Source organism: Oryctolagus cuniculus, chromosome 2 (genome assembly GCF_051225735.1).
Source record: "Oryctolagus cuniculus isolate XC-2025 breed Fujian yellow rabbit chromosome 2, ASM5122573v1, whole genome shotgun sequence".
NCBI lineage: Eukaryota > Metazoa > Chordata > Mammalia > Lagomorpha > Leporidae > Oryctolagus > Oryctolagus cuniculus.
Genome location: NC_142868.1, coordinates 66,076,217 through 66,096,196, shown reverse-complemented (window position 1 = coordinate 66,096,196; position 19,980 = coordinate 66,076,217). Strand labels below are relative to the sequence as shown.

Genomic DNA, 19,980 nt, shown 5'->3' with positions numbered 1-19,980 from the left:
GATTTGTCAGCTAGCTGTCACACTTGTCTTACTGACAATGGCATGTGAAGCCACACTGTGCAGGCCAGACCTACAATCCCTAAACACTGGAACCATTGAGCTGTTACTCACTTCAAAGGAGAGGAGAATCCAAGAACACTGAACAGAGCAGGGGCACTCAGCTTAGTCACAGAAAAGCACCAGAACAACCAAGAGAGGATGGAGGGGAATGTTGGGTCAGAAGTGATGGAACAGCACAGAGACGCTGTGAGCCAGTGGAGAGGGAGGACAGCAGGATGCTGCCCCCAGCGGCTGCAGCATCTACATGTCTGGCTTCTAGCTGGGAATGCCATCTTGCTGGGAAAAGCTAAGAAAGTGCCCTTCAGGGAAAAATTTTTGCCCACAGTCACAAAGAATGGCATGTGCTGGTTTCAAGCACAGGTATAAAAAGGTCCAAAAAGAATTTCTCAAGATAAATTCTCAACACATGATTAGAAGGGAGTCGCAGGAAAGTCAAACAACAGCCCCTTCACAGGACACCTCCTTTGGTTTCACTGTCACTTGCAAACGACAAGAATGCAAAGATCTTTAATATACTATACCCATCATCTATCTATCTGTGCATATCTGCAAGCGCCAATTATTTATCAGGGCTCTGATGAACCAGCTGATAGAAGATTTCCATAGAAGTGATGGAGAAAAACAGGCTCTTTATGCAAAAATGAGTGGAAATGAGATTGAGGGACGATCGTGGTCTGCGAACTTTAGGACAGTAAGGACACATAACCATAAATTTAAAATGCTAGTAGTCAACTGTGGTCCCTGAGACCAAGAACTGAGTTCAATGTTAACAGGATAGTAACAGACAAATCAAAATCCTTGATATTAAATGAAGGAGAGAGTCATAAAGTAAAATAAACCCAAAGTAATACAAAAGAAAAACACTGCATGGAGCTTTATAACAAAGGAAATGTGAGAAGCTGACCTGGGAGGAATTCATCTGTTGGCATTTGGGGCTGGTTAAATAACGCATCGAAACGGTCACCCAGAGCAGCACAGGCCGGCTCAGGGGAGAGGATGTTCATTCCATCTGATCAGCACAGAACAGCCCCAAAGTCCTAGATCTGGGTGAGAACTGGCATGTGACTGAACTCCAGTATGACTGTCCCTTGGCGTCTGTGGGGAACTGGTTCCAGGACATCCCACAGGTAAGAAGATCTGTGAAAGGGCTCAAGGCCCTTTGGTAAAACAGTGTGGGATTTGCATTTAACCTGTGCACATCCTCCTGTCTACTTTAAATCAGCTCCAGGTTACTCACAATTCCTGATGCAACCAACATAAATGCTGTATGAGGGGTCATTCTCTGTCGCTTAGGGAACAATGACAAGAAATAAAGTCTGTATAAGTACAAAACAGACTCAACTAAAAACAATTTTTTTGATCCACACTTGATAAAACCTACACTGTTAGTTGATCCCAAGGACAGAGAGTACTGACTGTGGTTTCACATGGTCGTCTGGATTCCAAAGGAACTTCTTTGGCCTCGCTTATCTAACAAATTGTGTCTCCCACTCTTAACATCATACTCCTAGTGTAATTCCTCTTAAGATTCACCAAAACACACGATATCCACCTTATCTTGAGGGCAGGTGCCCTGAGCTTTCTTGAAATTCCTGTGTGGATGGAGCCGTGTGCTATATGAATATATTAATCATGCACTTGTTCATTTGCTCCATGATAAACTATCTGTTTGACAGGAAAAGTCTGCAGACACTGAGCCTGAAGAGGGGGACTATCACTAAATCCAAGTATTCCCACAGTAGGGATAAATTTTTACAGTTAAATCTGTTATTAAAGTCAGGTGAATGGCTTCTTTTTTAATACTCAATGGTTCTAAATTTCACAGCCACCAACCAAAAGGTTAGGAGGAAAGTACTGAGTACTCTGGCTTGGATTTTCTTTACAGAAAGGGGGGAAAACAAATCCACAACTCCAAATACTTAAAAATAAGTTAAAACCATACCATTTCCTTTGGAAAGAAAAGATCTTTATGAGCTGTGACCCTTCTCTCCAAGGAGTCGGAATCCTGCCATCCATCTCCTCAGCCACGGCGCTTCCTCCTCTCGCCTCCACTCGTCCACCGATTGTTCTGAAAGGAACAAAGCTTCCCACCACCAGAGCAGCACTGGGTCCTGGGCAAGAACGCCCAGCACACTCCCAGGATGCTTGTTCTTTCCAGTGTCATGCCTGCAAAAGGAAGTGTCTGTGATGAAACAGTTTAAAACAAGTGCATTCCACGCAAACAAGATTTGTTCTTCAAGGTCATCATCCTGGAGATTCTACACTTACCCAAAAGACACCGTTACCATTTGAAACTATTTTTGGAAGTCTTTTGGTGTTGTCTTACCAAGAAAGTCAGGTTCCTTAGTGATTTTGACAAAAAATGGTGTTGTCTAGCTGAATCGTTCACTTAACAGCAAACGACTTTTGGCTTGAAGAAATGGAGTCCATTCTTCAAAGATTTGGTGCCACCAAGGAGAATCAAAGAATACACAGTTGTCCCCTGGCACCTGCTGGGGATTCGTTCCAGGACTTCCCTCAGGAAACGCTGTGGTATTTGCACAGAACCTACACACCTCCTCCTCTATTCTTTAAACCCTCTCTGGATTACTTGTAGTGCTTAATTCAATGTAAATAACAATAATGTGTGTTAGAGGTGAGTAGCTGCTATACTTTACCATGTAGGGAATAATGACCAAAACCAGCCTGTACTGTTCAGCTCAGATGTAATTTACTTTTTCTGAATAGTTTCAGCCTGAGGACACTGAATGTATCTGCAATGTGGCACCCATATTGGAGGGCTGATTGCATAATATATTCTGAAGGCAATAAAACATAGCAGGACTCCGGGCTTCTGCAAGGGCCTCCTTGGAATATGTGAACAGCTTCCTAGTGTTGACTAGAGTTAAAATTGTGACGTTAAGTGCTAAAAAAAAGGGAAACCCCACAACTCAACACATTACTGTATAACTTTACAGAAAACAACTATATGCATCTCTAACTCTAACCTTTACTCTGTTTTAAATTCAAATGGTTAAAAATTAGCCATGATTTTTTTTTCAACATTCTTGGAGAAAAGAATTTTGATCAGAAATTTCAATTCTTAGTTGTTTTAACTCAAAAGCTCTAATAACGAACATGCATGAAAAATTTATTTTGAAATCATATCAACTGAAGAGAAATAAATTTATCTCACCTGAAATGTTTTCTCTCACATACCAAAAAAAATTCCACTTAGACATATAACCAAATGTTATTTAATATCTTAAAAAGTAACACAATCCAAAATGGATATTTCACACAACACTACATAAACAACATGAACACAATATTACCATATGGAGGGACTTTCAAATATAGACTTACAAAAATCCCTGTCCTTTTTTTTTCTTTTAAGTTATTATACTAAGCATGACAAGTAATCATCATTTACAATATGGTACACTGACACGATAAAAACCATGTTACAAATGTGCTGTTATAAATCAGTAACATTAGGGAAGACGTTTCATGAACCGTAATTATTTCATATGAAATACTATACAATATAAACAGAACATCCATCTTGGATGACCTTACAGCAACCAGAGACCAAGTAATTTAAAATTTTTTTTTTCAGTGCAAACACATTGTATTCAAGGCAGTCTTGGCTGCAAAACTCCTTTCTAACATACAGTAAATCCCACTTGTACTTCTTAATTCATTTACCCTAATGCAATAGTCACAGTCACTCAGAGAAAGATACCTGCAGAATTATGATCCCTTTAAACTTGACGTTTACATTTAATTCTCTTCTAGAAAGTAGTATCTATGTTAGCTGCTCCAAGGACTTTAATTTGCAGCTGTCAATACTTACATGAAGGTGACCCCTGGGCAGCTGTTCCTAACTCAGCGTGTGTGCACAGCATTGCACAGCATTCTGCCCTTCCAATGTGGAAACCGTGGCGTTGTGTCAGGGTCTAGGAAGGAGGCAGGGAGGGGGGCGCTCAGAGGACAGGAAGGGGAGGAGCTGCTGAGTGTGTTCTGCAAGATCAACTTCCTGGAACGGCAGAGGCCTGATACGGAGACCTCAGGTCTCAGGTCGGGTACCTCTTTGTGGTGCGAGTACGGGAACTGGGGGTGTCAGGGTCAGCCTTTGCCCAGGGAGTGGGAAGCTGTACAAGGCCCACTGAAGCTTCTAACCTTCCAGAGTCATTGCTTCCCCACTTGCAAACACCCCATTCCCTCACTGGCATCAGGTGTGTCTGTTCACACTTGAAGCCAGCACTCGCTGATTAAAGCCCTGTAACTCAAAAGAGGCAATCAGAAGAGGGTTGGTCCCCCTGGAGCCTTGTAGAATTCGGAGGCTTGCAAACCCTCAACTGTAAGTCATAGAACAACTGTAACAACACAGGATTCCACGGTAGAGGAGCCATCACTGGGAACCTCTCGGGCGGCTGCTGCAAAACACGCAGCGACTGACTCAGGCAGGGAGACGCCAACGTCTGTTTCAAACACACAAGGAAAATGGATCATGATTTTTTTTTTCACATACATAATTTACGAGATGTCTCCTAAAGAAAAATCTATGGAAAAATGTTGGATTTAGTCTTAATGCTGTAAAACCCTTCTGCGAGAGGGATGGGATGACAACGGATTCTTTGATCTTACTTGGCAAAGCTCAAACTGATAGTCGTCTCTTCCTCACCAGCATTTTATGAACCCAAAGCAAACTGTTCACCACGGGTTTTGCATTCATTTTTCCTGGGACCTAACTTCCCCCAAGCCCTAAATGACTGACAACAGCCACGACTGTGTAGGGGGAATGAGGCGGAGGCGGGGAGGGAAGGAGAGATCACCTCTGTTTGGGTCCACGGTGGCCTGACAGGGCACTGCTGGTCGGTTCCATGACCGCCCCGTGGTTTGTTGAAGACCCCTGTGAGGGATCGTGTACCTCCTAACCTGAGAAGACACTCAGAACCCATCAGCTCCCTCAGAAATCGAGATCCTCCAAAGTAGGGCTCCATAGTTAGGACTGAATTTCTATTGTGCTCAGAGCACTATGAAGAATATTTGATAAAGTTTTTAATTAAAATTTTGTTTCAGCACCTTCCACTGCCAGGAGCAGCCATGTTCCTGAAAGGTGGGTATTTTAGCACAGGAGTTAGACCCAATGTGAATCTGTAAACAAGGGTGTGTGTCTAGATCTGTCTTTGAGTGGGGTGACGTTTGGGTGAATCTAGTAACCTCCCACTTCATCAACTGATGCCAGCAAGGTGTGCTGAGTTGCAAAATTCCAAGCACCCTGAACCTCTTGAATGAAAATGGACAAAGGTGTAAAGTTGCACTTGTTTTCTTTGACTTTATTAGCACACATCAGAAAAATAGCATTGTATTTAGTGATTTCCCATGAAGGTCTATCAAACAGATAGAAAATAGATCTTGATAGCTGCCACTGTGTTTCTGGGTGGTCTGAGGTCACCCCTTTTGTTTATTCAAGTATGGGGATTATAAATATGACCCACTGTGTTTAGTTGTTTGTGAATCTGAATGCTTTGGAAGCACTTTGAGATCCCAAAATGAACTGTGCAAAGTCATCATCAGTTGTTGTTGGTTTCTTAACCAAGTTCTGAACACTGCTCATGTTATACATGGAGAGATTTGTTTTTTTTAAAAAAGTGATTACTGTTGTGTTGTGAGGAATATGCCTATAATTTAAGCTAAAAACTTTTTTTTCAAGTACACTTTGTGGTGATAAGTGGTTTATCCTGGGTAGAATTTTACAAAGCTGTGCCAACCTAAAAAGGGAGCAATGCTTCGGTTTCCACTGAACAGGTTTCTCCCCTCCCTGGGGACTGAACAGGATTTAAATTTACATTTTAGAAATGCTGGTTGGGTTATGAGAGAGAGATTTGGGAACAGCTGGTGTTCAGATCATTGCTACTCCAGATTAACTTTCAATGTATGCTTCCTGAACTTGAACTTCCCAACAGCAGAGAAGCAGTACTTTGCTTTTTTTTTTTTTTTTTTTTACCTAGCTACTCCCCTCTCAGCTTTTCTACTTCTCTATTTGATGGCACCCCCGCCCTTTTCATATGGTCATTAAGGTCCCCTGAGATGCACAAATGATAGAAAATGGAATACAAATTATTTAACCAAAGTGTGGAATATACAGCCCAGCTCGTTTCATTAAAGTGAAGTTTGGGCTTGCTGTGGTAGCATGTGAGTGAAGGTGAAGAGACCCAAAGTGCTTCAAAATTGGCCACCCAAACTTCTTGTGTGTCTTCCATTACTGAAAACCTAGAATTCAAATCAGATTTCCATATAGCTTGTCAAACTATGTTTACCAACTGGCTCTGTGCCAGAGAGAACTTTTAGCAGGAATAGAGAGGAGGAGAAAGACAAGAATTTTTAGACTTCTGTTCACTCGTAACAAAATCAAGTGAGCTTTCATGGGGGAGAGAGGACAGGATTACATCTGAAAGCCAAATAATGTTGTAAGGGAAAACCACGGCAATGAAAAAGCCATGAGTCCACAGAGACAATCACTAACACACACACACACACACACACACAATGCCATGGCCTAACATTTAAGAAAGTTTTAAACTTTGCTTTTCTGAACAATACACTTGAACGCACTGCTGCCATTTCATCAAATTTATGGAGGTAGTTATATGTAAAAATAAAAATTACCATAAAGTAATGTGCTGTATCATAATAATACATAAGTGTGCAAAATGCCGACAGATGTGTTGACCCTTTCAAGTTGAATGCTACACAGAGATTCAACCAGATTCAGTTTTGTAAACCTTTCAGTTGATAAGCTCGAGGACTAGCTAAGCAGGCAGGTAACACAAGGCTGTGATTTCACTGGACGAAAAGGATATTGGCAAAGCTTGGAGAGGGCCTGAGGGTTTGGGCCCCGAAAGCCTCACACATCACGTTTGTCATGCGTGTCCTGCCAGCACCCCTCCCCAGCAAGCTCCCACTAGATGCAGGTGGGGGCATTTCTACGTGGTACATCTATATTTACAGGCCATCATTTTCTAGGCTAAGAGCTGCTGGTCTAAGGGAGGCTTTTTGTTTTTTGAAATCGTGTACCCCATAGCATCAGGCAAATAGTGTACACATTTTATTTGAATAATGTCTTCTGTGAAACTATTTCCTGTGAAATACTGATTAATTCCCATTTCAAAGCTTCTCCTGAACGTAATGGTCTCCTTCCCTGTTTGCACAGCATGTGATTATTTTGTGGCCACTTTCAAGGATCAACTCAAGGCTGATGCGTTATTTATGAACTGATAGCATGATAAAAATTTGAGATCATGTTTTTGGAAAAAAATGGAGTTGGACAGGAAAATTTAGTAATCGTCTGGTATACAACTCCCCAAGGAAACAGACTATGAGGTCTATTAGATACATATCATTCCTTCCGGGCATATTTAAACAGTGAGACGAACGAACGCATTCTGAGCAATCGAGGCATGCCTTGGAGGAAATAAGGCATGTATGGAAACCAACTGGCTTCAGCATTTCGATGGTGTGGGAGTTTACTAAGAAAGTGCTTAAGTTTCACCACAATAAGCACAAAAAAGGAATTTATGCCAAACTTGAGGAGTCCAGTTTGATCCGCTGCACTTCCAAATACCTGCAAAGCATGGTGAGTATTCAAATGCGTCAGGAATGTGTCTGGCTAAGTGCCAGTCTGCACCTCTGAACATACTGCTAGTGAGGAAACCCAAGATGGAAACAGAAGTGTCTCACAAAGTTTGTGCCAATTACTGAAATCTGAGGTGAAAATATTTTAGATCTATTTTTGGATATATATATATATATATTCTTTATGGTGTATGGCTTCAAAACCAGGTCATGCCACTAAACTAAATAAAACTTTAGGTCAGACCACTTACTCATATCATAAGTAACCCTTTTGCAAACTGTTTTCCACTACGTACAGAGTTAGCCCATTGTTCCTGGAAAATAAAACATGGAACTCTCGAATGTCTCCTGCCTAGGAGACTGAAGTTTTAATTGTTTCTAACCCCTTTGCTGCCCGGTCTCTGCAGCCAACAAGACAACTGTCAGTGAAAGCAAAACATTGACAAAGCCATCTGAAATGACTCGGACTCCTTGGGTACACTTCCACCTATACAAGCCTCCTGAACTTTGTCACAAAGTATCTGTAAACATTACTCTGGCATAGTTCATGTATGCATAATTGTTATTCTGATAAGTTTCAGGGGAGTACAAATTATGGTTATACCACACTAGCAGAATGAGCACATTCTGTTTTTCATTACATGGGCATATGTGTATTTCTGATCAAAAATTACTTCTAAAATTTTCTTTATAGGTATCTTCCCAGGAATAAAAGGCCTGAAGTTCAACTCTCCCTAAATTTGCTCTTTCCTATAACCACTAAAAATTATCTCCCACCGCCTAATTTAGGCATTCTATTTAAAACTACATAAAATAGATTTCTGTCCTTCCATTAGGAAGAATAGCATCCTCAGGCCATACTCTTCATTTGTATCACAAAAACATTTTGCTTTTAAACAAACTAATTATCGTATCTATTATCGTAAGATAGGATCATCCTAAGAATCACAAGGAGGAAACGAACTTCCTTCAAGGTTTGATGAAAACCTTCGACAAGTCCACACGACCTCTTCCAGCACTTAGTGCTGTGCCCCATCCAAACTGGGATTCCCTTCCTTTGTCCACTTCAGATTCAAGGTCCTGTATGTTCCTGCCTGTGACCATGGAAGGTTACAACATCACACAAGCATCCGTCACACCTGAAAACAAGATCCTGAAAGCCAGCACTCCCAGTGTTTCCCTCGCGACCCCTTCCGACACACTTCCACGGCCTCCTGCAAAACAGCGTCACAGAACTCACAGTGAAAAATGACTGGTGCAGAAACAATTCACAAACAGAGGGCTGTGGTCCCTGCTGGGAAGTTTGGCATGGATTTCCCTAAGTAGACCCTTGCATTTGACATGTCGTGGTGGCATGGGCATTTTTTTTTTTTGCTTTTGTTTTTGGAAGTGTCAAGGATCAGTTCTGTGGTGCCATTTAACCACAAACCGGGAGCAACACTCATCTGTGGCATTTTAATATGGAATCGGCAACTGCATGACATTGAAAATGCATATCACACTTACAGTGTCTAGACTTTCCTATGTGTGCTCAGATACAGTTAGTGAAGCAAAAGTATACATATCACCCCTACTGCTATTCGGTCGCTACAGAGCCAAAAATGTGAAAAGCAATACTCTGAAATAAAGATGTGTTTTGTTTTGTTTTGCCCTAGCCTACTTAGCAGCACAGTTTAAGTAAGCACAAAAACTGTGGTTGAGATGCTTGTCTTTCCGAAGATGTAAACGTCAGTCCCAGTGTCGTAAACTTGGCCGTATCGAACGAGACAGAAGATCTGAGGCAGAGTGACTATCACACACTAGTAACAGAAGCTTGCAAGCAGTTGGAAGGTTTCTGTAGTTTCTCAGCTTCGTTGCCTGGGGGATCCGTACTGGCTCGGAAGTTGAAGGCTGGCCCGGCTCCGCCGTGGGCCGGACTCAAAGCAGGGTTCTGCCGACGGTTACTTTCAACAATGCTGGATGTGTTGGAAGCCAGGCTCTCCCGAGTACTAAAAGAGTAAAAAGGTTTGGTTTTGTTTTGCTTCGAACATAAATAATTATATATTGAGCCCCAGAGGAAGAACAAGTGAGGGAGTTAATGGATTTCCTCTGCTGGTTTGTAATGTCCCATCCATAAACATCTCAACTGACTATGCACACACGACGTGTGGTCATGAGACAGGTCATAATCAGGGGCACACTAATGACAAAAGGGTTTTTAAACAGCTCAGTGCTCTTGGAAATGTCTTCCCTCCTTTCCACATTCAAGCTACTTCAAAATGTGATGTGATAGATTGTTATCACATTAGTTTTAAAAATGAACACTCATAGATATATCTTTACAGTGATTTCATTTCAGACTGGAAAATTAATGGGCAAAACTGCTCCAGATAAACTCAGTAATTTTACCCTAATGATTCCATTTTCATTCTTGATTAGCAGATTTTGACTTTGGTGGACTTTGAATGTCACTAGCTAATTTGCTGCACTGACGGGAATAAAATCCTTTTAAAACACTTTAGCTCTGTTTCAAATTTTAACATTTGAGTTAAGATACATTTTATTTTCAGATAAAAGATCTTAGCTTTTTCTCATTCATTTGTGAAGTTTTCATTCATTTCTGTCCCCTTGGTAGAAACATTTTTAAAAGGAGTTTTATAGAACCGAAGTAGTTTAAAAGCCTTATTATTGCAATTTCTCTTCCAATTTTTCTAAATGAGAAATACTTGAGGCTTTTTTTTTTTTGCTTTAAGATATTTAGAAGATTTAACATTTCAAGTGTGTAAGACAACTGCAGAAGTAAGATTACTGAACCTGACTGGGGGGAACTGAATAGGGTTTCATGGTCAAGGTCTTCCTCAAAGTGGCTTTAAGAAACTTCCTAGTTTACAGAGAAATTGAGGAGGCCACACTCATCCTCAAAATATCTACCTCACTGAGGAGACTCAAACTTCAAAAAATATCCTAAGAGAGCTGGTCCCTATGACCGACTCAAGCCGCTAAAGCCACTCAATGGGCCAGACTACTACATGGAGACGTCTTCTCCCCTTCTCTTTCATGCCCATCCCAAGCTGAGAGCATTTGTGTCTGAGTCCTCTACCTTGGCAGTCCTTTCTATCCGGTTCTTAATTCCAATCCTCTGTGACCCTGAGTTTGCTTCTCACCAAGAAGCCAAGCCTTAGAGTTAATGATTTAAAAGGCAATTTGTTCACTGGCTACCAAAAAGACAACTAGACCTACTTTCTGGAAGGTAGACGGAAACTTCCAGAAGCTTAATATGTTAGTGGAGACAAATCCAGTTCTCTCTTTATGCTAACAGCATACCTAACGAGTGCTCCAAAATTTCATCACTGAAAGCATTGAAAGTGCTAGACTTACCTACTTACCTGCCTGACACCTTCCCCAAGAACATTCATCAGTGGCTTCCCAGAGCCATAAGGGAGGCATGTAGTCAGGGAGAGGACGGAGGGAGGGCAATAAACCCACAGAAGCCCAAGGATTTCAGGACACACTTCTTCAGTTGCATTCTTAATCATGACAGTAGCTTTTTACAGTATTTGATTTCCTCATCTCTATGACAACAAGAGTTATGTTGTGACTTATCTACTTACAGGGTGGCTACGAAGAAGCAGCAAGCATCAAGAAAGGGCTTGTAAACTAAAAACCCGGCCGGCACCGCGGCTCACTAGGCTAATCCTCCGCCTAGCGGCGCCGGCACACCGAGTTCTAGTCCCGGTTGGGGCGCCGGATTCTGTCCCGGTTGCCCCTCTTCCAGGCCAGCTCTCTGCTGTGGCCCGGGAGGGCAGTGGAGGATGGCCCAAGTGCTTGGGCCCTGCACCCCATGGGAGACCAGGAAAAGCACCTGGCTCCTGGCTCCTGCCATCAGATCAGCGCGGTGCGCCGGCCGCAGCGTGCCGGCCGCGGCAGCCATTGGAAGGTGAACCAACGGCAAAGGAAGACCTTTCTCTCTGTCTCTCTCTCTCACTGTCCACTCTGCCTGTCAAAAAAAAAAAAAAAAAAAAAAAAAAAAAAAAAAAAACACAAAAAAACACAAAAAAACAAAAAAACAAAACACTAAAAACCCAGGAAAATGTAAGTCACTCTGTTATACATCTAGCATATACTAACGAATTCAGTAACTACTGTGGATGAGCTTGGAAATCTAGGCATTAGTATTAACATCACTTCTATGGAATTTTAAGATGCAAGGGATGTACTTTTAGATGAGCTTTTAAGGAAGAGGTTTAAGGTTTGTTGAGTACCTAGCATATACAAGGCACTGTACACAGTTACCAATACACTTGATCACCTAAGCTGGGAGCTGTCCCTGATGTAAGATGTTTTGACTATAGCCAACACACTAATAATTATAAATACAAACAGTATTCCTGTGTCTCCAAAGAATACACCTCACTGTTGTTACAATAGTGAGTATAGTCTGTGACATTCATATTGAGGGCTCTGGATATGACGATGAAAAAGTTAACAAGAGTATTTTTTACTATTTTTTTTACCAGTGAAAATATTCCTCGAATTTAAAAGTATTTTTTAAAGACAGTTAATGGAATTAAACCTTCAAAACAAGAAGTCAGGATTTTGTGGTCAGGAAAAAGAACCTAGCAGCTCTGCTTTTCATCCTCCTGCACGCATGTGTTTCTCTTGGATCCAAGCTTCTACAGCACGAATACATCCCTGGAAGCCTTGGGTTGCTCTGACCTCCAGCCTCAGATTTAGTACAGCAGGCTTTTCATGTCAAGAACTGTCATTTTCAATATTAGACTTCATCACACAGTTCAAGTTTCTACCCTTTTTATTTTCCGATATCCTTTAGCTTCCAACAAATGGGGCTAAAGAATTTGGAAATGTGGCTGAACGTGAATTCTGGGCCAGTTTGAAATCTTGCAGAGTGGTCATAAAATCTCTTCTGACTGAGCCTTGGTTGCTTAGTGGACTATTCACAGAAAGATCCGAAAGAACGGCCTGGATGAAAGGCCCACGTCTCACAGCAACGGAAAGGTAGCGAGCAGGGAGAGGAAGACTCTACTCTCCTGTGGAGCATCCTGAGGTATTAGAGAGGCAGCGCACAGGATTCACTGCTGTGCACAGAAAACATGCTTGTCACCTAGAAGCTAATGGATACTAACTATGAAAGGGTGTTACAACTATGATTCTCTAACTGCATTAAATTTATGGGTGACCTATATGTTCCTATAGAGAAAATTCTACCCAGTATTAGTAGACAGACATGCGGCTAATGTGTGAAGTCTGTCTCCCTATTTATCATCTACCAAGAAAAAGCATTTAATGTTAAATACACTTTTAAGGAAATGAAAATGAACACTTCAAGAAATAATTCCAGTCATAAATTCTACATTCTGAATTCCAAGTTTTGAGATAATAAAATATATTCTGGGGAGGGGAGGTTACCAGTTCAATTGTTTGATGAGTATTTCTGTTTACCCCTGAAAACAAGCAAAAAGTTTCAATATGCATAATGCAGGGTTAGAGTTCTGAATTAGAAGCCACTGCCATGACTCCCAGCATCTCCTTAGCTACTATCTGGAGTAACCACAGAATACAAAGATACAGGCAACCAACAACACCTTCCACAGGTAACAGCTCTGAACTTTGCTGTGGTTACAGACCTTCAGTTATGCTTCTCTGGTACCCACTACCAGGAATTCTAGAGGAAAAAAAGAGTAGCATAGGACAAAAAGAAGAAAAGGACAGACAAAATAAGTTGGAAAATAAATCGAGATTTGGTTTAGGATTAAAAATCACTTAGCAAAAATAATTGCTTAGGAAAGTCATCTAAGGCCAATGGTTTTAAGAATGGGTGCCACCTACGGCTTCTCAAGGGACAGGCAGAGGTCTCCCGGCCACTTTAACCAGAGTGTCATCTCTGATGTCTGTTTAGACATTAGACCTCGACACACATGTTAATTTGGAAAAAAACCACACGTCCAAAATCATCATCATCATCATCAAGAACTAGTCCTTTAAGTAACAAAAGCCCTCATATGGGACAAACAGATAAATGATTCCCAATTCTGGTTTTTGGATGCTCTGTCACCAAATTACCCAGAGACAGAGTGGAATGATCACAACAGAATGACTTTTAATACTCAATAATAAAAATAAATGACAGCCTATGTAAGCCTATCTGGGTATCGTGACATGCTGGGAATCTCCGCTGCTGAGATATGTCAATCTCTCAGTAGTATTTCTGCATCTCAGAGTCACCAATCTGGAGTAGAATTTAGGAAGAGAAGTAGGTCCCATGTTGCTTTTTGAGGAGAAGGAAGAGTTGAGGAGAAAACAGGAAGTTGCACAGGACCTTGCTTGCTTTGGAACCCCCAAGAATGTCTGTGCCCTGGACGTGACTATGGGCATCACATACTCTCCACTGTCAACTCAGTACTAAACTGGAACCTCAAGCATGCCTGAAGGGACTGAATCCATTCTGTAGCAGGAGAAGTAAGAGGGCTGTCCCACGCTGTGAGCTGATCCAGCACAGGTCCCTGAACTGTGTGTGTGTGTGGGGGGGGGGAGTCCATTTCTCCGTAGACACGGGGCCAGTGAGAGGGAGAGGGAGGTGTACGAGCGAGAGGGGCAGGCTGCAGTGAGAGTACAGACGAAGCTGGCAGTGACAGTGACCTCAGACCCACTGGGAAATCTGGGAGGTTGCTCTTCTATTCTCACTAGAGGGACCCTCCCCGCAGCAGCCATCAACTGACACGCAACCCCTCTCCCTCACCGACTACTCATTCCATTCAAAAAGCTGCTGTCTTTGAAGGACAGGAGCACCCTCTTCCCTCCGCGTGGTGGCAATAGGAACACAGAAGGAAAAACTCTGGGGCAGGCTGGTCTTAGTTAGACTGGACTGACGCGAGTGTGAGGGAAGGAGCCAACCCACCAGTCCAGATTGGTGATCTCTACAGCTGCAGAAACTTTTGTTTCAATTCCTGAAAGAGAAGTCAGAAACAGGCTGTTAATGACTGGCACAGCTCTCAGCCGTCATTCACAGAACGGAGCCTGTGAAATCAGAAACTGCAAGTTAAGCTGCGTGAAGCCCCGGGCCCTGGCAGGTGTCTGCGCATCGCCCTACCGTGGGGAGTTGAATCCACTGTCCACGGTGATGCTGCTGCTGTCCATGCTGTCCAGCCGGGCCGAATGCGTGGCTCTCTGATGGCTGCTGCTGTCCGTCTCTTTCGGGGCGAGGAGCGTGAGGTTCTTCTCAAATTTCCTCTGCAAGTCTCTTTCCTTCTCTCGCTCCAGGAGCCACTGCATGGTGCCGACGTCATCTCTGTTCTTCTCCTCCTCCGCGTTTTTGTTGGCCCCTTCCTCCGAGTCGTCGTCGTCAGAGACGTTGTAGTAGTCGAAGGAGGCCTCCTGGTTCCCTCCAGACTCCTGCTGGCGCTGGGAAGCGGGCATGGCCTGTGCCGCCGAGGTCCCCAGGGCGGGCTCCAGTTTCTCGCACCGGCCTGGCAGCGTGTCAGCCGGGGTCTTCGGGTGCGATTTGAGGAGGGACAGGCTTGATTTGTGATAGCTGTTTACAGACAGGGTGCTGTGAAGAGGCTTGAAGAGCGTGTCTTTGCTGAAAATCTCTTTCCTCTTGTCTAGGCTGCCCGGCTCCGTGCTGTGGTGCTGCACGAGGCGTCCATTTGCCACCGCCTCCGCCACGCCCCCGGAAGCAGCCGGGCCCCCGCCCAGCCCTTTGGGGGACTCCTCCTTGTGCCCCATGGGCTCCCGGGAGGAATGGGGGGCCTGCCTGTCGGAGGAAGACAGCTTTTTCACTCCTTCTGCCAGAGTCAGAGTGTCGTGGTCCTCCTTGCTCTTTCCCAGGGGGGATGGGGCCGTGAGCACCGTCTCACTGGAGGTGTTGCACTGGAAATAGTCATCAGCAGCTGTTTTGCTTGGACAAGCACTGAGGTCCCCATAGGGTGGCAGACTCTCGGGCGGTTTGCCTGGCTCCAACAGGCTGCACGCGCTGGGAAGCTCCTTGCTGCCACCGACTATTTCTGGAATACACACCTCCTTGTAACTCGTGGACGCCAGGTGAACCCTTTGGTGCCCCACAGCCTGGACAGGCCTTAAAGTACTGTCGTCAATGTAGGACTGGCTGGGGGTCTGGTCGTCCTGGCTGCAGCCTTCGGCCAAGTCTTCAGGCGTCCCTAGCGAAGATGCACCCAGAGGGCCCTTGGAGTTATCCATCGACCTGGACCTCTCCTTGGCCTTGCTGGATCTCTCATTCCTGGACCGTCGGTCCTGGGTATGGCTGTGGCTTCGGTGCACTTTGGAGTGGGAGCTTCCCCTGGAAGGCTCGGGAAAAGGCATCTCAGTCCTCCTCTTGGCCAGCTCGCCGGACACATCCCACTCGGGTGTCATGGGGAAGTGGGACTCGATCACGCTGGTGTTGCTGTGCATGATGAAGTTGTCTCCTTTGTGCTCGATGATGAAGCAGCCCTCCCTGGGCGCCCGGGTGAGAGGGTCACAGAAGTCGCAGTCCCTCTCCCCGGGGATGTCCAGATGCGAGCCGTCCGAGGGCTCGCCTTTGGACACTCGGGTCTTGCTGTGCGACCGAGACTTCCCGTGGGACTTCCGGTGAGTCCTGCTCTTTTTACTCCTGCCGCTGTGGTGGGCGGAAGACCCGGCTTTGCTCCTGTGCGCCTTCTCTTCCTCGAGCTTCTTCATGAGGGCAGTGTGCCTCATGACGTTTTCCACCGTCAGGTCCGGGTTAATGCGCCGGATGATTTCCATCTCCACTTCCCGGGGGATGGTGGTGGGCGTGTCCTCGTCGCGCAGGGGCCACTCCTCGGGAGGAAACTGGGCGGAAAAATTGGCCAGCTGTTTGGTCTTGTCTTTCTTAAAGCTTAGCCGGAATAACTTCAGCCCGAATTTCTTGGACTGCTTTTCACTGTCTTTAGGTTTCGAGAGAGTTTCCGTCTTATAGGAGAAATTTACAGTACTTTTGCTCTTCTCAGTGGGCGGCACCTGGCACAGCGAAGGGGGGCAGTAGGGGTCCTTGCAGTCCTTGGCAGGCTTCCTCTGCAGAGTGGACGCGTGCAGGCTGTGCATATCTTCCCTGCAGCAGTGGCACGAGTCGCAGTGGTTCCTGGGCACTGTCCTTTCCCTGACGCAGCCCGAGGCAGAGGGCGTGATGGTTCCAGGCTGTGGAGAGGTACACTGAGACCGGTCAGGTATCCTCTCGTCCAAATGGTACCATTTGCTGTTAGTTCTTATGAGGGAAGGCGTTATGAAATAAGTCTGTGGGGTCACGATGAAGTAGCCCTCCGGGGTGGGATAGACCTTCCTCTCTCGTACCAGCGTGTTCAGCGTGTGCCGCAGGATTTCTTGGCTAGGGGTCGGAACACCTGGGACCAACAACACACAAAGAAGAAAGAACCACACTCATGAGCATGCAGCAACACGCGGCAGACTGCTGCTTTCCACAGTCCTGTTAGCTTGCCACGCTTTAAAGCGTCGCCGCGTGCAAGTACGCAGGATTCCGGAAGTGGAGAGAGCAGCCTAGTCGTCTCTGAGAACCCCAGTGAATACTGCCACCTGGAGAACTAGAGGGCACAGAAGCCAGGCAGATGGGGCGGGTCTATGGCGTGGTGGCCCAGCCACCAGGCGCAATGCCTGCATCCTACACCGGGATGCAATACCCAGTCCATGGCTCCTGATTCTAACTTCCTGCTAATGCAGACCCTGGGAGGCAGTGGTGATGGCTCAAGTAACTGGGTCCCTGCTACCCCCATGGGAGACCTGGATTCAGTTCCAGGCTCCCAGCTTTAGCCCTGACACAGGGCCCTTGTAGGTATCTGGGGAGTGAACCAGAGGATGAGAGTTCTTTCTTTCTGTCTCTGGGTTTCTCTACCTCTCAAATTAATCAATCTTTTGAAAAAGCTGCGAAGGCAGAAATGAGTTAGATCGCTAATGTTGTTAAATAGCCTTTACCAAACTAAGTCATGAAAGAACAGTTTTAAGTGAGAGAAAAATGTGATATGAATTGGCAGAAAATTTTTTTTCAATAAACTCAATTAGGGAAGCAGGGTTAAAATAGCTACCTTGGTCTTGAAAACCAACTCTAACAAAGAGGGATACTTCAAAAAGTTCATAAAAAATGGAATTAAATGTTTATTTTGGTGCAAAAAAAAAGTTAAGACATAAATGGTCTTTTTATAATACATATTTTCCATAAACTTTTTGAAGTACCCTCATATACAAAGGCTACCACATTGGAGATACTCCAAATGCTTAGTTTATAAAAGTATACTTAATAAACTTTATTGTATAAATTATATTAAAGGGCAATTAGACCTGACCACTGCTAAAGATGTACTCTCTGATTCTGCAATGTTCACCTTCAGCCTCCAGTTTCGAAACGGATGAAATTGAGCTAGGAGTGTTCTCCTTTACGGCATGGGTCAGTGCGGCGCGAGATGGAGGTGGGTTTTCTAATTTCTAACCAGGGAGCCTAACAAGCATACTGGTGAAAGCTCAGGCATTCTACATCTGATCGCTAGGTCTAAAACTCCCATATCTGCCAGAATAGAAACACAGGGGAAAATAACAGATGCTTCTTTGTACAGTGACTGATACTGCTTTCAAAGGGTTTATGTGCAGGTTTATGCTTTGTCTACCTAGGAGACAGAGGCAAGAGTATGAATTCTTAAGAGAACGGAAAATTTCCAGGTTATGGCCCATTTACACCATGTCTTTGGTATCACCCAGTTTTCAGGACCTAGCACATAAAAGGGCGATTATACTTGCAAACTGACATGAGTGATTTAATCTGGAAACAAGGCAGGTTAAATGACATGAAATTGCTAATATTCAGCCACGTCTGACCCACTGAAATGGTAATTTCACGTGGCTGAACTGAGCACAGTTAAGGAAGGATGATGTGGAGGCTGGACGTGTGGTTCCCGGGGCCACAGTGCTGGATTGAAATCCCAGCTCCACCACCGTTAGCTGTTGTTACTTATCAAATTATGCCGATCCTCCCCAAATATGGCTGTAATTGGAAACAGGGTCTTTTTAGGCACTGGCAAGGTTAAAACGAAGTTATTAGGGTGGTGCTCTCTCCTGTAGACCTGAAATCTGGACACACAGATATACACAGAGAAAGCATTTGAAGAGACACGGGAGATGAAGGCCAGCACCAGCTAAGGAGAGATACCTGGAATAGATGCTTCCCCACAGCCCTCAGAAGGGACCAAGCAGCCCTGCCAACCTCTTGATTCTGAAATTTCTGACCCCCAGAACTGTGGGACTACATTTCTGGTGTTTAAGCCGACTGTATTTCATTCCAACAGCTCTAGAAAACTAAGACAGTTGAGATCCTCTTTGGTAACCTAGCCCAAGTCCCTGTCCCTTTCATTAAAATGTGGACACTATTAGTCCCCACACTTAAAGAACTGTTAGGAGTTTAAATGAACCTAGTGTATATAAAGCAAGGTCTGAAGCCCACTGACTGCTTGGTAATAGCAGCTGTCAGTCATCTCCACCTTAGCGTCAGAACCCATGGGAACCAGCATTACTTCCAAAGAGCACTGTTAGCAACTTGCAACAGCTGGGTGAGCGGTGCAGTTCAGGCTCCCCCAGAAATTGCAAAATATCAAAGTGAGACGTGAAGGCATCAGAAAAGGGCTGAAGGGGCTGGTGTCATGGCACAGCAGGTTAAGCCATTGCTCCTGACAATGGCATCCTATGTAAGTGCAAGTTCGAGTCCCGGCTGCTCCACTTCCAATCCAGCTCCCTGCTAATGCACCCGGGAAAGCAGAGGAGGATGATCCAAGTGCTTGGGCCCAGATGGAGTTCCAGGCTCCTGGCTTGGACCTGGCCCAGCCTTGGCCATCTGCAGGGTGAAACAGCAGATGGAAGATCTCTCTCGCGCTCGTGCTCTCTCTCTCTCTCTCTCTCTCTGCCTTTCAAATAAGTAAATAAATCTTTAAAGAAAGGAAAAAGGTAAGGCCTGGAATTCTCAAGAGGTGAGAGTCTCCACGTTTGCTGTAACACACACGCCTGTAACACCCATCTGTGCTGCTGTCTTCAGAAGGCATCCTGAGTGACCATGGTAAAAAAGGCGAATGGTTCCTCAATCATGCATCGTTTGACAAAATTATTTAATTTCTGAGGAGCATGGCTTTGTTTTGGTCCAATACTCAATAAAAGACACATCAGTTTTTACACAGATGTTTCCAAGACTGGCATAATAATAAAATCTGGTTTTCAATTTTTGGATACTTTCTGTACAAAATTGCAATGAATTTCAAGTGCCTTAGTGACAGAACTCAAACCATACACATACAATTC

General features: G+C 44.4%; 1 protein-coding gene across 7 annotated transcripts in view; it reads right to left on the bottom strand.

Annotated features, from left to right (window-relative positions):
- Nucleotides 1-3,280: 3,280 nt before the first annotated feature.
- The window catches only part of STOX2 (storkhead box 2), a 255,624-nt gene continuing 238,924 nt past the window's right edge, over nt 3,281-19,980 (bottom strand). For 5 of the 7 annotated variants that reach the window (XM_051832726.3, XM_051832766.3, XM_002709492.6 and 2 more), the window contains 2 exons: nt 14,768-17,033; nt 3,281-9,668 (listed from right to left, as the gene is read on the bottom strand). In XM_051832726.3, coding sequence (XP_051688686.1) covers nt 9,473-9,668; nt 14,768-17,033 — 2,462 coding nt within the window. In that variant the 3' untranslated portion in view covers nt 3,281-9,472. Of the gene's footprint in view, nt 9,669-14,575; nt 14,625-14,767; nt 17,034-19,980 lie in introns of all 7 variants that reach the window. The other 2 variants (XM_051832732.3, XM_070068327.2) reach the window with 1 other exon arrangement.